Source organism: Gracilinanus agilis, chromosome 1, assembly GCF_016433145.1.
Source record: "Gracilinanus agilis isolate LMUSP501 chromosome 1, AgileGrace, whole genome shotgun sequence".
NCBI classification, from domain to species: Eukaryota; Metazoa; Chordata; class Mammalia; order Didelphimorphia; family Didelphidae; genus Gracilinanus; species Gracilinanus agilis.
In genome coordinates, this window is record NC_058130.1 from 342,750,029 (window position 1) to 342,767,159 (window position 17,131).

Below are 17,131 nucleotides of genomic sequence, written 5' to 3' on the forward strand. Positions count from 1 at the left end.
TATATATATATATATTCCATAGTTCAGAGCCAGGTTTTTCTGGGGGGGAGGGAGGGAAGAGATGTTGGTTCATTTTTTTATAGTTAACATTTACATAATGCTTTGATTTGTTTAAGCTTTGTCTCATTTGACTCGTATATCTCCAAGAGGTGGATGCTACAGTTATGATATCTTTTTTTAAATTAGGGAACTGAAGCTAAGAAAAAGTGACTTGCCCATGGTCACAGAGTCAATAAATACTTAGGGCTAGAGGCTAGGATGAGAAGAAACCTATGTTTCCCTCAATTACAAATCCAGTGCCCTGCCTCTAATGATCATAAACCAAGTGAATAGTTCTAACATGGTGAAAAGATAAAAGTACTAGAGATGAAGTGAGAAGGTCTAACATCGATGTCCTCATAGTACTTATGTAAAACACTACTATATCACTGAAATGCTTGAGTATATATTTAGATACCATTAAGAAACAAGAATAGATGAAGCCACGTCATAATAGTTAGCCATATTATACAATGACAGTCATCTTATGTATCAGCCTCATCATTATTTCTTCTTTCAACAAAGAACTACAAGTGTCTACTATCCATCTCACAAGCATAGACCTAAAATGATCAAGAAAATTGTATAGCCATATCCATCTTTCTAAACTTTCAAATTAGAATGGAATTAAAATGAACAGAATTTCATGCAACTTAAATTTGTGATAATGATCCAAGAAGAGTTCTCTTTTTCATCTAAGCAAATAATGACTAATAGGATGCTATAGTAACATTTCAACTTCACAGCACTTGAAACCCACAGGCTTCCACAGTGAAATGGATAGCTTGAAAGTTCAACCAACTACACATTTCATTACTTCCAACAGTGCAGATTATCACCTGTCCTTGCCGTCTTATCTAGTTCAATTTCTTCTGTTTATGTTCTTCCTTAGATCCTCTACTGAGGCCCCACTTAACATGCTAGAAACCTTCCTCAAGAACTTTTCAGGTGTTGTAGATAGCAGGGGAGCAGTCTAGCTACCCATCTGCAATCCCTTGCTCTCACCACACATTTAAGCTACATTCTTTTGAAATCCTTACTTTTTGCCTTAGAATTGATACTGAGTATTGTTTCTAAGACAGAAGGGCAAAAGTTAGGCAAAAAGGATTAAGTGACTTGCCCAGGGCCACACAGCTAGGAAGTATGTGAAGTCAAATTTGAACCCAGGTCTCTCATCTCCAGGCCTGCCTCTCTATCCACTATGCTACATAGCTGCCTTAGGCCACCTTCTTTTCCAAAAATACATTTTTTCACTGATAGCTTTTATGAATGAGTGACTGAAAAAGCATTTATTAAGCACATTATTAAGCATTGGAGATATAAACTGAGAAGCAAGGTAGTCTCTACTCTCAAGAAGCTCACATTCTAACAGAAAGAGACCGACCATACACACACACACACACACACACACACACACACACACACACACACACACACACACACACACACAGAGTTTAGCTGCAGGGCAGGGGGGAATGCCCAATTGTTCTGAGGGGAAATGGCAGGACATGGGTGAAGCTCATTGGTACAGATAGTAAGCAATCAAACTTAACTAAAACATACAAAGAGAAAAGGTTCATTTAGAAACATTTTCTTAAGTATCACTTTGATAAAACCAGATCCATTTATGGAATTAAAGCATATGGTAATGTCAGGGAATTTGGTGTCAAGAACTTTCTTTTCCAGTCTTTCAGTACCTATAGCTGCTAAGGGGGGATAAAGGCTGCAGTTAGTCTATCAGTTAACAGTCAAGAAGCATTTATTCATCCTTTACTAAATCTACCAGACTTATGTACTAGTGACATGAAGAAAGGGAAAAATGCATGAGTTCATATTCTAATGGGGTAGAAAATGTGCAGATAACTAGATCCATCCAAGGTAAGTGCAGAGTAGACAGAAAAAAGGTAATACTTGAGGAGAAAGCACTGGCAAAGGCAGGGCTAGGGAGGCCTCCTGCAGAAGATGGAATGTGAGCTGTCCTGTAGGAAGCCAGGGAAACTAAGAGGTAGGGGAGCAGAGAGTTCCAGAAAAGGGAGACAGCCAGGGTATAAGCATGGAATGAGGAGACAGATTGTCACAAGCGAGGAACAGCAAGGAGGTCAGTAGTATAACTGAATTATTGAGTGTTTCAAAGGGATGATGCTTAAAAGAACTGGAAAGACCTGAGAAACAGTTGTCAGGAAGTGGGGGTGGGGGGTACTCCACTAGACAATGGTCACTTCTAGAACATGTCAGCACTAGAAATATGCTTTAACCAATTTGTGTCTACCACATAACTCTATCCCACCCTTTGCCCACTTACAGTTTTGATGCTTCAGAAACTATGGTGGTTGGCATGGAAAATGTGGGTCTTTGAACCAGGGAACAGTGTGGCATCATTAAGAGCATTGTACAGTTTCCCAACTATAATCCAGCCTACTCTCTCGTCTTCATTTCTGGACTCCAATCAATGTCCATCTTCCACATGCAGCATCTGCCTCAAATATCTGTACTGATCCCTAATTATTCTGCCATTACATTTTTTGGAAAAGTAGAGTTATGCCCATGTAATATGCAACATATTTAGAAATATTATGTTGTATATAATTTGGCTATCACTACTTTATAAATGCTTGTTAAATTGAATATTATAACAATATATAGGAAACCTGATGGTGAAATTTGCATAGCACAGCCTAATCCTATTATCAACCAAAGAGAGATTTAAGAAAATCTTGTTTAATTTCTGAAATACTTTTTGAAAGGCTTCATGAAAACCCTTCACACACAACGCATAAAAGAGAAAGCTGCTTACCTGTAGTCATCTAATTGTACTAGAAATCGTACAATATCATGATGTGCTTTCAGTACTAGAAGTTCAGTGTAGGGATTCTGGGTTTGCTCCTCACCTATTGACTGTACTGGATACTTCTTGGGATCCACCCAAAAAAAGAAGGAAAAAGGATGATTTGTGATTTAAGAATCTGTTGGTAAGTACTATGTATAGCCCAAATACTGACATTCAGAACACAAAATATAAAAAGTCAAAGGAAATCATGTTCTATCATGGAATACTATTTCCCTTATCTGAAGGATTGCTTACATTAATGCATTTTTCTCTATCTTACAACAAATATACATATTTAAGTCATATTAATAATACTATAAGAGCCTGTTTACACTCAGAGGACTGCTTCTGAAGTGGTTGTCATAGAAATAAATTGTGTTCAAAGAAATGAAAAATAAAAATACACCAAAAAGAACCTGGGCATTATATATTTGAATTCTTCCACAGCTATTTCTTGCAACTCAATTTTGGTAACAGGAAAAAATATTGGAATGAATTATCCAGAAGATATATATCACCAGCACATATTTATAACATTTATTCATTCAAAATATACATCAGTTACCTTCTCCAATATTTAGAAACCGCAAATGCTTTACCAAAAAAATTACAGTAGAAATGATAGCATGTTTTGCCCTAAATAGGCCAGCAAACAGACAAAACAATTGATTGTGGTAACATAACGAAGAAGAAACTTAGGAATCAAAATTCAGAATCGGTATTTATTAAATTCTTTTCTTCTTTTTTCCTTACAAATCCTGTCCTGGTACTGATAAAATAGTAAAATGACCAAAAATCAAAGCAATGTAGAAATATTTTCCTACCTAACCCTAAAAAAAGATGACCAATTATCTTTTGACACTGTGAAGAACTGAAATATCTTTGTGAATGTTGATGAGGAAACTGATGATGTCAAATTAGCATGTGTGGGATGTATTACTTCCATTTTTCTCAAATTAATATTCAAGCTCCTTTACATTTCCTAAATTCATCAAAGATGAATGGGAAAAGGTTCATTATGTCTGATCCTCACATAAAATAATCAATCAAAAGACGGCTATATTCTATTAACAAACCATGAAAGGTTAAAATATCAGCTGACTTTTAGAACATTCACAAGTCTTTTGGTTGCTTTATAAAGTTGTGCCTGGTCTAAAGAGGGCAGTCAAGTGAACAAGCATAAGTATGTACAAAGCATCTACTATGTGTCATACACTGTACTCTACTGGGGATTAAAAAAAAAAAAAAGACAAGAGAGTCCTTGCTCTCATGGAGCTAACAATCTAATGAAGGGGAAGTGTGTGTGTGTGTATGTATGTGTGTGTGTATGTGTGTATACATATATATACAGACACATAAACTGTACACAAACAAGCTATACACAGCTATACATGCAGCCAGGTAGGATGGTGGATATAGAACTAGGCCTGGAGTCAGTAAGACTAGGTTTTAAATTCTATCTCAGGTATTTTCTAGTAGTATGATCTGGGCAAGTCATTTAACTTCTGTCTCAGCTTCCACAACTGTAAAATGGGAATAAAAGCACTTCTGCTTCCAGCATTGTTGAGGATCAAATGAGACAATACTTGTAAAGCACTCAGCATATGGTGGCCACTTACTAAATGTCTGTTCCCTCCTCCACCCCATCTTCTCTATAGGTGCTTAACACAATACCTGGGACAAAGTAGACACTTAATTCAAGCTTGTTCTTTCCCCTTCCCCTGCCCCTGCCCCTGCCCCTTCCTTATCAACGTTGTAGATAATTATAAAGAGAAGACTCTAAAATTTAAGGAGGATGGGAAGGCTGGTAACAGAGATAGGATTTTAGCTAGGACTTGAGAGGGGCAAGGGATGAGAAGGCTGGCACAGAGTATTCGCTTAATAAATCTGTTCCCTTCTTCTGTGTGCCAAGCATTAGACGCTTAATAAATACTTGTTCCCTCCCTTTCTCCCTTAAATTGCAGACAATTACAGAGAGGCTTTAGCTTTAAGGAGGACTGGAATGGCTTCTTGCAGAGGTGGAATTTTAGCCAGAACTTGACAAGAGACAGAGCCTGGCACATTGTCGGCACTCAATAAATGCTAAATGCCTATGGGGGCGCATCCTGGTCACCGGAACGGGGCAGGAATGTGTCTGCACTTTTTAATTTCGGCCGCTCCCAATACCTGGCGCCTGGCAAGTGTTATACAAATGCCCGATAGGAGGAAAGCTCCCAGCCCCAAGTTCCAGCGAGCCTGAAGTCGGTCCCCGGGCCCTCCCCAGTGCCCCCCATTACCAGCCGAACCCACAAATAAGCCTCTCCCCGGGAGCCGCCCTCGGGCTCGCGGAGCCCCGAGGAGGCCGGAAGTCCGGGCCAGGCAGCCCGAATGCAAGCACCGTCCGATGCCTAGGAAGCCCCGGCTCGAGGACAGCCCTTCTCCCGCCAGACCCAGGGGGCCTTTACCTCGGCCAATCCCTGGGGCTCTCGGCCTCCCCCGATTAACCACCGCAGCATCCCGGAGGAGGAGGAGGATAAGGAGGGGCTGGGACTTCTCCAGGCCTGAGAGGAGGAGTCCAATCCCAGAACTCACACCCGTGGTGGGTGGCCAGACAGCTTGTGCTCCTAAGAAAGACAAAACCGGTGGAAGAGAAACGAGGACGGAGGCTTTTTGTCCCTAATTTGGCCCCGTAGAGCCTGTCGGGGAAGTTGGGCAGTGAATTCAGGGCTAGGATCGGGCAGGAGAACCTGGCCCACGGCCCTTGGGTGCACGCGGGCACGCTCCCACGTCCCGCCCCGGGAGTGCGCAGCGTGCACGCGAAGCTGTGGGAAGAGGAAGTAGCTCTAGCGGCCTCTAGTAGTTGCAAGTGGAGCAGCTGCCAGGGCTGAGGGTGGGGCAAGACGAGTCTCGGGGAGGGAGGAGCAGGATTTGAGAGGACTGATTCTGCTTAGCTTAAGGAGAGAGAATGCTTGTCTCCGGTGGGCCCTAGAAGCTTTCACATGAGAGCTACTCATTTAACAACCAGCTAGGGAATAGGGAAGAGGCAGAAGGCATTTGGCCTATACCCTGACTGAGACTGAATACTACATATAATGTATGTTATGAGTGTATGGGCGATATACATTGATATGCTATCAAAACAATAAAGCAAGCCCTCATTCCTAGTGTTTCCCTCTTTCCACGGTGTAAATGTTCACACTGAAAATTTAACGATCAGCTTTTCTATGTGAGCTGGCTCCAGCACACCCCTTTATGAGTGTATTTATGTATAAATTATATATGTGTATTATAATGTGTATATCCCAGTCTCAGTATATCATGTAGTAAATACTTAATATATACATATAATATGAAATTCACAATATTTTATTTATGTAAGCTATGTTATAGTTATCTGTATCATATGCATATTACATTATAACAACCATATATGTAGAATATATTATGCATGTGTTATATTATGATTATATTATACCATATATAATGTGTATGTATATTGTGTCCATATAGTATTATTATAGATCATATATTGGAATAATTATATACAGATAGTACATGCAGATATTTATAGTATACTATATATCCAGCCTCAGTATACCATATAGAAATAATCTAATATGCATATATTATATAATACAATTGTGTGTGTAATATAATAGGTTATATTATATACATTATTAGATTATAAATAAAGTATATGAAATACTGAGGTTGATATGTACATAATATATAAAATAAATATGACATTATATATACTATATACATATATAGTATATATAATGCATTCATACAGGAGTGTGCTGGAGCCAGTTCACTCAGAAAAGCTATTACATTTCAGTGTGAACATTTATACGTGGGAAATGGGGAAACATTATGAATCAGGGCTTGGCAGTGGTACCCAAACTTTTTTGGCCTACTACCCCCTTTCCAGAAAAAATATTACTTAGCCCCCTGGAAATTAATTTTTTTTAAAAATTTTAATAGCAATTAATAGGAAAGATAAAGGCACATGTGGCCATCACCATGCTCCTGGATCGCTGCAGCACCCACCAGGGGGCAGTAGTGCCCACTTTGGGAATCACTGCTTTATTGTTTTGTTGCTTGCCTAAACTTAAGAATGTGATGAAGAAAATGTCAAAAATGCAAATTAAACTTAAAAGTAAGTTGTGAATACATTTTTATTGAGAGAACTTTTTGCCAAACATTTGCCAACTCACCTCTGACTCACTTAAATAGAGATATTTAAATCAATGGGAACTGATGAAGTTACCTAGGAAGAAGAGAACTCAGGACAGTTTCTTGGTCTACACCCCTAGTTAGGGGATAATATGCATGATAAATTAGCAAAAGAAGCTGAAAAGAAGATGGTCAGACATATAGGAAGAGAACAAGGAGAGAGTAGTGTTACAAAAACCCAGAGAGGAAAAAGTATCAAGAAGAAGATGGCCAACAGAATGCAGCAGATGGGTCAAGAAGGATGAGGGCTAAGAAGTGACCTTCAAATATAACAATTAAGAGATCATTGGTGGGGACAGCTGGGTAGCTTAAGTGGATTGAGATTCAGGCCTAAAGACGGGAGGTACTAGGTTCAAATCTGGCCTCAGATACTTCCCAGCTGTGTGACCCTGGACAAGTCACTTGACCCCCATTGCCTACCCTTACCACTCTTCTGTCTAGGAGCCAATACAAAGAAGTTAAGGGTTTAAAAAAAAAAGAGATCATTGGTAACTTTGGAGAGGGCAGTTCCACTTGAATGATTAGGTTATAAGTTTCCAAAGCAAAAGGCAGAGGAATAATTGAAAGAACAAAAAACAGAGGCATCTATAAGCAGCTTTTTCAGAAGTTGAACTGAGAAAGAGAAAATGTATATAACAATAACTTGAAAGGATAGGAGGACCTAATGAAGGTTTTAAAGGATGGGAAGATTTGGCAGTGGTTGAAAGCAATAGAGAAGGAAGGTGGTGAGGAAAGGCTAAAAGTCTCCATAGAAAAAGGGGACTATTAAAGATTTAATTTCCTGAGAAATATGGGAGGGGAGTGGCTGAAGAGCACAGGCAGAAGGATTAACCTTGGCAGAGAAAGACCACTTCTTTTTTAGAGACAAGGGGAAATAAGGAGAGAGGACACCAAGAAGTTCTGAGCAAAGACAATGGGAGAAGGGAAAACTCAGTTTAAATGGTCTCTATTTTTTTTAGTAAGGTAAGGTCCTGGGGGCAGTTGGGTAGTTCAGTGGATTGAGAGCCAGACCTAGAATTGGGAGGTCCTGGTTCAAATCTGGCCTCAGATACTTCCCAGCTGTGTGATCCTAGACAAGTCACTTAACCCCCATTGCCTAGCCCTTTCCACTCTTCTGCCTTGGAATCAATACATAGTATTGACCCTAGCTGGAAGGTAAGAGTTTAAAAAGTAAAAATAAATTAAGTAAGTTCCTCAGCTCAGGGAGTTGTGTAAGAAGGGGGACATATTGAAGGCCTGAGAATTGAAAGAAAGTGTTTGGAATAGTTTCTGTGGAAGATAAGGAAGGTAATCCATTAGGGAGGAATAAAAGGCCTGCCTTGCTTCAGTGATGGCCTAGTTGAGGTTATATAAAATGAATTTATAATACAGTTAATCAGGACAGTTCTAAGACTTCTTCCAACTGCAATAAAGAGTTAGCAGAGGAGGCAGATGGAGTGGGGGTAGGGGCAAACTGGGGCTAAAGTTTGGCAAAAGATGAGTGGCCATAGAACACTGGGGAAAGGAATTCAAGAACAGACAATGATTAAAGTTACATTCTTCCTTAAAAGGCCATAATCCATTACAAATTCAAGTAGAATTAAAATGGCTATTAGATTGAGATTGGAGGAAGAAAAAGAAGTTAGAGCATGGGTCTGAGCCTGAGAAAATACTGAAGAATGGAGAGACTGGAGTTCTCAATGACGGTGGAATCTACTTTTAGGAAAAGTCAGTCATAAGGGGAGATGTGATGACAAGGAAAAATCAGAATATCAAATTAGGGAAGCAGAATACTGGTAGATAAGAGTGAGATCTACTACATGCTCATCCTAATGTGTAGCTAAAGTAGGATGAAGGGGATGATATGATTAGAGTCAGAAAAGGAGGTCAAAGCTGAACTGTAGAGGGTCCAATGCCAGGCTGAACAGTTTCTCATTGAAAAGATAATGATGGCTTTTGTTCAAGATGATGATATGATTTATGAAGTATTTTAGGGAAAATTCGTCAATTGCAGTATTCAAGAAAGACTGAAGAATGAACTTTTGTTGTTGTTCAGTTGTTTCTGTTGTGTCTGACCCTTTGTGACCACATTTAAGGTTTTCTTGGCAAAGATCCTGGACTGGTTTGCCATTTCTTTCTCCTGCTCATTTTACAGACTAGAAAACTCGGGTGAATAGAGGTTAAATGACTTGTGCAGGGTCATACAGCCTCTAAGAGTCTGAATTTGAACTCAGGTCTTCTTGACTCCAGGCCCAGCCCTCTATCCACTGTGCCACCTAGCTTCCTTTAAACAAGGGAATGGCAATGGGAATGGCAATGGGAATGAAGAAAAGGGCATAATACTGTATAACTAACAGCATTATGAAAGATTGATTGTATATGGGATTTATTGGGGCCGTGGAGAGGAAGGAGTCAAAAACAATTATAAGGTTTTAAGCCTAGGTGACTAAGAATTATAGTATCATTGGAAGAAGAAAGTGAGGGAAGAAATTAGTCTTAGAGAAAAGATATAAAGATCTTCTTATATAAGTTGAACCTGAGATAACAGAGGGACATCTAAATATAAATATCCAGCAAACTTATAGAACAGAAATTCATTAAATCTTAAAGTATCTTTTCCACTATTCAGAAGGCTTGGTTTAAAGGTGTCCTCTCAATTGTAAAACAGAATGTGATTTATACATGCCTCTCTTCTATCTCATGGAGATAACAAAAAAATTAATAGGGTATTATATGCAAAGTAAAGTACCTTGTGGAATCAAGGTACTATATTAATTCAAGATGCTATATCAGTGTCTTTGGCACACTGCTATTATGTTTGTATCTGTGATATCATAGTTATTATTCTTATTATTAGCTCCAGGAAAAAAAGTTATTATTGCTCAGAAAAAAAGTCATTAAAATCATGTAGCTACCATGTATGACCTATGTCCTAAATTCCTCGTATTTCCTTCCATATTCTCAAAGTGATGCAAATCTGATGCAAAGGGATACAAAGGTTAATATGAGAGGAAAAGAATGCTGTACTATACACACACACACACACACACACACACACATACACACTTTGGGCAGAGGAGGTTCAACAGAAAAAGAATTTATGGTTCCTTTCAAGAAATTGATGACCTTGCACATAGCATGTATTTAATACATATTTATTGAAGGAATGAATGAATGAATCTATTTGGAGAGGCAGGAGCAGAAACAAGTTATGACATAATCAGGCAACTGCTTTCTAAAGAGCCCAGAGATGATCTCCCTGCTCTAAAATAACATCTTGACAGTCCAATGCAGTGGCTGAAATCCCTTTAGGAATGTGTTGTCTTGAAGAATTTTAAGTATCAAAGTTTCCTTTAAAAATTCCTGAGAAGGGAAAAGCCTTAAGTCATTACTAGTGGATATCCCATTTGAGATTTGTTGCAGCCCCCTCAATTAGGGACCAGAGCACTAAAATCAAGGAGGAAATGATAAAGGACTTAAGTGGGACACCAAAGAAATCCCTTTACCTATCCCTCAATTTAAGCTGGGTAGCTGGATGGTACAGTGGATAGAGTGCCAGGCCTGGAATTGGGAAGATTCATCTTCCTTAGTTCAAATTTGGCCTCAGACACTTACTACCTACATGACCCTGGACAAGTCACTTAATCCTCTTTGCCTCAGTTTCCTCATACATAAAATGAACTAGCTGTCTGACTTCAAGACACCAGATACATGATGCTGGACAAGACACTTAACCCTGTTTGTTTCCATTTTCTCATCTCTAAAATAAATTGGAGAAAGAAAGCAAACTACTCCAGTGTCTTTGCCCAGAAAACCCCACATGAAGTCACAAAGAGTCAGACATGAGTGAAAAACAACTAAGCAACAATTTCTACTAGTATAGATCCTAGACTATGGCAACTATCACAAATAACCTATCAAACAATAAAATAATATTACACCAACTTAATATTCATCAAGCATTCATTAAGCCCTTGCTGTATACCAAACATAACCCTGTCACCTTGGGCAAGTCACACCTCCTCATCTATAAAATATGGGTCAACAGAAATAATTAAGGTTAAGTGTTTTGTAAACTATCAACCACTATAAATATGTTCTATTATTGTTGTTATTAAGACAACTTTGATACTTCTAAATGTTTGGGATAGTGTTGGAACTTCCTTCACCAATGCAGATCAGAATCCCTCCATGCCTTAACCATTTGTGTTAAACTCAGGAAGAAATGGGATCACTAACCTGTACATAAGGATCCATGCAGGCTGCATATTAACTTAGGAAACCATATTTTAATATTATCTGTTCTACTGTATTTTTATCTATTTTGTTAAAATTTTCCCAATTATTTATTATCTGATTCTGGAACACTTGGTAGTGTTTTGGGCTGCATTCAGCCCAGTAGCCACACGTTTGGTACTTGTGCATTAGCCCTATGATGAAATGTCTTCCAAAGTCTTTGTGTAGACAATCTTGATAAGTTTCAATAGCCCAAAATTCCAGTACTTGATGACCAGTTTTTGCGGAGAGATTTTAAGTGACTTGCATAGAAACTGTATCAGGATCTGAGTTCAGGTCTTCCTGACTCTAAATCTTACAATCTATCCTTTACACTACCTGGATGCCTGGTGGTTGCCAAATATGTGGCCCTATTTAATGTAAATAGATCAAATTTAATATAAATAGATCAAAGAAGTCCTTGTTATGAAGTACAGCTAATCTCCATGCAAATGCTCTCCATCTCTTCTCCCTCCAATCTATTCTAAACACTGCTGCCAGAATCTTCTTTCCCTACTTCACTGTCTCCTCCAATCTTCAATGATCCCACATTACTTTCAGAATAAATTCCTGACTCCTTAACCTATTATTCAAGCCCACCAAAGTCTTACCCTAAGCTATCTTTCTAGACTTATCTTCCATTATTTCCATGTAAGAATCCTACACCCCTCTGCCAAACTAGTCTACTTATTGTCATACAAGAATGCCTTGTGCTTTCCTCCCTACAGAAGATCATAGATTTAGAAAAAAGTGTAAGGGACCTCAGAAGATATCTAGACCAACCCCCTTAATTTTACAGTTGAGAAAACTGAGACTCGGGAACTGAAAGGACCTATTCAAGGTTACCTAAATAATAAGCATTAGACTGAGACTTGAACTCATTTCCTTCGACTCTGGAGCCATCCCTCTTTCCACAGTGCCCTAGCCTCAGAATGGAATCAGAGCACCTGGTTTCTAATCTCCACTCTGCAGCTTATTATCTAAGATGCTGAGCAGGTCATAAACTACTCTGCCCCTCACCTTCTCATCTATAAAAAAAAATGACTTCTGAGATCTATTCCAGTTCTAAGTCTACAAAACCATGTCTTTACCTGCAGTACCCACTTTCCTTCTTCATTCCAAATCCTCCTGAATCATTAACAAAGACCACTTTGAAGAATTGTTCCTCTGTGAAGCCTTCCCACACCACTCTTGATTTCTTGACCACTCTATCTTTATATTTGTCATTTTGTTTTTAATACAAGTATTTTTCACTCAGCAAACATTTATTTATTTTTTTTTAAAACCATATCTTCTGTCAGCATCAATTCTAAGAGAGAGACCATCAGGGATAAGTAATTTGCCCAAGGTTATACATATAGGAAGTGTCTTAGGTCAGATTTGAACCCAGGTCCTTCCATCTCCAGGGCCTGACTCTTGATCCTCTGTGCTACTTAATTGCCCCCCAAAAACATTTATTAAGTGCTTACCCTATGCCAATCACTGTGCTAAGTACTGGGGGTATAAGAAAGGTATATATATATATTTATAGCAGCTTTTTTTTCTGTAGTGGCAAAGATTTGGAAATTGAGGGGATGTCCATCAGTTGGGGAATGGCTGAGCAAGTTGTGATATATGTTGGTGATGTAATATTATTGTGCCATAAGAAATGATAAACAAGATGAGTTTAGAAAAAGCTGGAAAGATCTGTGGGAACTCAGGAATTGATGCAGAGTGAAATAAGCAGAACTGGGAGATCATCGTACACGGTAACAGCAATATTGGATGATGATTATCTGTGAAAACTTGGCTACTCCCAGCAATGCAATAATCTGGGATAATCCTGAAAGATTCATAACAGGGAATGCTATCTACCTCCAGAGAAAGAACTGTTGGAGTCCTCTTTCACATCAGTGTACTTATGGTTTTATTTTGGGGTTTTAGTTATGTATGAGTGTGCTCTCACAAAGATGACTAACGTGGAAGTGTGTTTTGCATGGCAATAAAAATAATTTTTTTAAAAGTAAAATCAGTTCCTATTCTCAAGGAGCCCACAATCAAATGGGGGAAGACAACACGCAAATAGCTATACACAAACTAGCTACAGACAGGTTGCGTTGGAAGTAATCAACAGTGAGGAGGTACTAGCAATGAGAATAAGGAAAAACTTCCAGTAGAAAGTGGGTAAAATGAGACATGAAATAAGCTGTGGAGATGAGGAGGGAGTATATCTCACCTCCCAGTCAGCATAGATATAATTTTAGAAAGATGAGGGCTGTTTTATATACTTTGTTCTACCCACAGTCCCAAGCCCACTGCCTTCTACATAGCTAATACTCAAATATTTGTGGTTGAGTAGTCCAAAGGCACAGTGGGCCGGGCTGGGAGTCAAGAAGACTGTTCAGATCTGGCCTCTGATATCTATTAGTTGAATAATCCTAGGCAAGTTATTTAACCTTATCTGCCTCAGTTGCCTCATCTGTAAAATAAACCAGAGAAGGAAACAACAAAAAACTCCAGTATCTTTGCCAAGAAAACCCCAAATGAGGTCACAAAGAATCAGACAAGGCTGAAATGATTGAACAAAATGATCTGTCAATATCCTATGAGATAAAGAGCACCAAAAGGATTAGCAAACTGCCCTGGAAAACCACAGCAAAAAGACAAATTATGTAGCTACCAGGCACGGCAAGATTTGTAGGGCACACATCTCTCTTCCTTTATTTTTCAGATGAAATGTACATACCACAAACAAATATCACCAAAAAGAATGTTATCTGGCTCTCAGATTAAGAACAAGAAAAGCTAGCATTTATAGAGCACCTTAACATTTGCAATGTACTTTACATATGCTATCTCATTTGATCCTCAACAACCCAACAATAGAGGTGTTATCATTATCTTCATTTTATAAATGAGGAAACCAAGATTAAGAAAAGCTAGTGACTTGCCTGGGATCACACAGGTAAGATGTATCTAAGTTGGAATTTGAACTCAAGCCAATGGACCTTTTCCTTGTCCAGTTCATTTTACAGATGAGGAAACTGAGGCACACAGGGTTAATTGACTTAACCAGGGTTACACAGCTAGTAAGTATCTGAGGATAGACTTGAACTCAGATTTTCCTGCCTCCTAGTCTAGAACTCTACTTACTACCTAGCTGCCTTAGTATCCAAATAAGATAAATTGCATAATTATAATAGGGTAATAATCTCAAAGCTTTCATTGTTTTAAGAAAGGTTTTACAACACACACAATTTCAAGCCTATGACAAGCATATGTCCTTCATAAAAATTAGAACAGAAAACACACGTGCTCCATCTAAGCAAGATATGTGTGTAAACAATAGCTCATCTTATTATAAGTATCAGAAACTGTTTATCAAAAGGTCTTCTATAATCATAATTCTCATTTCAAGGCTTCTCTTTTCTTCCTCAAGAAATGCACAAGTGATTTCTCTGACTCACCCCTCCTCAATATACCCCATTCTACCAACATTTTTTGAGGGTCTCTTCCATAAAAGGTTTTGCTCAACTAAAGGTTTTGTATTCCAAATAAAGAGTTTAGAGTACATTTCATGGGACTAGGCAGAATGTAGTAGAATTTTAAATTGAGTTTCCTGTCTCCCTATCTAATGGCTTTTCATTCATAATTATGGTATTTGTAATGAGTGCATTGGTGGTGACAGAAATCCACCATAACATATTCCATTGTCTGAATTAGCTGCAGACTTTTATTTAATGGCTTATTAATCAACCACAGTCAGTCAATAGAGTATCATATTAAAGCTCTGAACAACACAAGCAAGGCATTTTTATTTTCTCCTCATGTTATCCATGAAGCAGTCTTTAATGATATGAATCTGTTCATACATCCATCTACAGTTCTATTACATCTACAATTCTATTAGTAAAGGTCGACTTAGGTTAGCTTACTGTCAGAACCTAGAAACTTGCAAGAATAGATGAGCTTAATTGGTTTACAGTTACTATCATGGTGACTGTTTAGGATTCTGGTACATAAAATTTTTGAAATATTAAATCTATTTTTAATCATAATAGTCTCCCTTAAGGCCTTTCCACCTCCCCGTTCTCTATCCTCCTCCAATTCATCCTTCATACCGTTGCCAGAATAACCTTTTACTTATAGATGTGATCACATTTCTCCTTTATTAAGAAATCTACAATGGCACCCTGTTCATCTTTGACTCTTCCCTCTCACTTACCCTCTCATATAATGACTTACCAAAAAAGGAAAGATAAACCTATTAAATCAAGCTAAAACTCCTCTGCTTTGCATTTAAGGCCCTCTACAACCTGGCACCATCTTGCCTCTTGGGTCTTGTTCAAATATTACTCTCTTCCATACACAAATGCTGCACATGGCAGCAAAACTAGACCTTTCTCTTCAGTACATACTTGTCCTCTCATACCTCTCCTTTTCTTTGTTCAGACTATTCCCAATGCTTGTATAAGACTGTGTGTCCATGTAAGATATTTATATCTACTTGTGTTGTATAAATGTGTCTAATAAGATGCATTGATAAATATCTCTGGAATATTACCCTCCTTACCTTAATGGGAGCAAAAGAAAGACCACAAGGCTGGGCACTCTTTTTTTCCAGTCCCTGAGAGGGGAATTAGACTAGAATTATATCTGTCTACCTCCCTAAATATTATTGATCACATGGTACAATAGATTCAAAATAAAAGTCACTTCCCTAGTCAAGTTTACCCTTCTGCTTAACCTCTTCCCACCAAATGCTGGTTACACAAAAAACTATCACAAATACCAAATAATGAGTAAACCTATTTACCTAAATAAGCAAAGCAGAAAACAGAGAGAAGAAGTTATATAGAGTAGACTCCACCAAAAAAATACATGAGAGTGAATGAGCTCTTCTGATGGAAGCAAGATGAGATCTCAGCTCAAACCAAGAGAGAAAGATCCCAGAATCACCCAGGGGAAATTCCCCAGTGTCATTTTGTTTTTACATCCTTCAATGCTTTCTTTCTCCTGTTTAGTCATAAATTCTTCTCTTATCTAGAGATCTGACAGGGAGGCTATTCTATGCTCCTCTAATTTGCTAATGGGAGTAAAATCATGCATCCATGTACATCTCTATCAGGTATTCATTTTGACATTATCTGAAACGTTTGTGAATAGGAAGATGATGTGGACAAAGATTACTGAGCTAATGATAAGAAGGATGAATTGGAGATGGCATAAACTAAAGACAAGAAGACCAGTGAGGCAATAAGCTAGACAAGAAGAAACAAGAGTCTGAACTAGGGGGGGTTCCTGTAGGAATAGAAAGATGGCTATGTCAGAGCTATTAGAGGAGCAGAATTGATGGGATTTGGTACCTGATTGAATGTGAAAATAAGGGAAAGGGAGAGGGGACTATATAAAAGGTTATAATCTAGCCCAGTTTCTCTATGAAATCCTCCAGTAAAGGTTTGAAAGGGCACCAGAAGAAGCAATGATCAATAAAACCAAAAGGAAACAGCAGTAAACTCTTACATTCAGTTAAGGACTGCATAAGATGGCCAGAAGCCTGTGCACAATTTGAAAGTAGATATTATTGTTCAGCCTTTGTTGGTCTTCATTTGGAAGAGGATCAGTGACATCAGGAATGATGTCTTGACTCTTGAGTAAGTTGGACTTAAGTGAGGCAGAATTACACAACATCATTGGCCTCACTTTGTCTTCCAGAATTATTGAAGTTCACTGGCAAAACAGAAGTCAGGACTACTAGCGTTGGCCCAGAATGCAGTAGATAACCTTGGCATCTTTGAGATCTAATCAAGCTGTAAG

At 38.4% G+C, this 17,131-nt stretch overlaps 1 protein-coding gene across 1 annotated transcript in view; it reads right to left on the minus strand.

Annotated features, from left to right (window-relative positions):
• WDR41 (WD repeat domain 41) overlaps positions 1–5,436 on the minus strand; it is an 84,762-nt gene extending 79,326 nt beyond the window's left edge. Inside the window, exons 1-2 of the mRNA XM_044657706.1 lie at positions 5,311–5,436; positions 2,834–2,949 (exon numbers count right to left, since the gene is read on the minus strand). Coding sequence (XP_044513641.1) covers positions 2,834–2,949; positions 5,311–5,361 — 167 coding nt within the window. The 5' untranslated portion in view covers positions 5,362–5,436. The remainder of the gene's footprint in view (positions 1–2,833; positions 2,950–5,310) is intronic.
• Between the last annotated feature and the right edge of the window lie 11,695 nt (positions 5,437–17,131).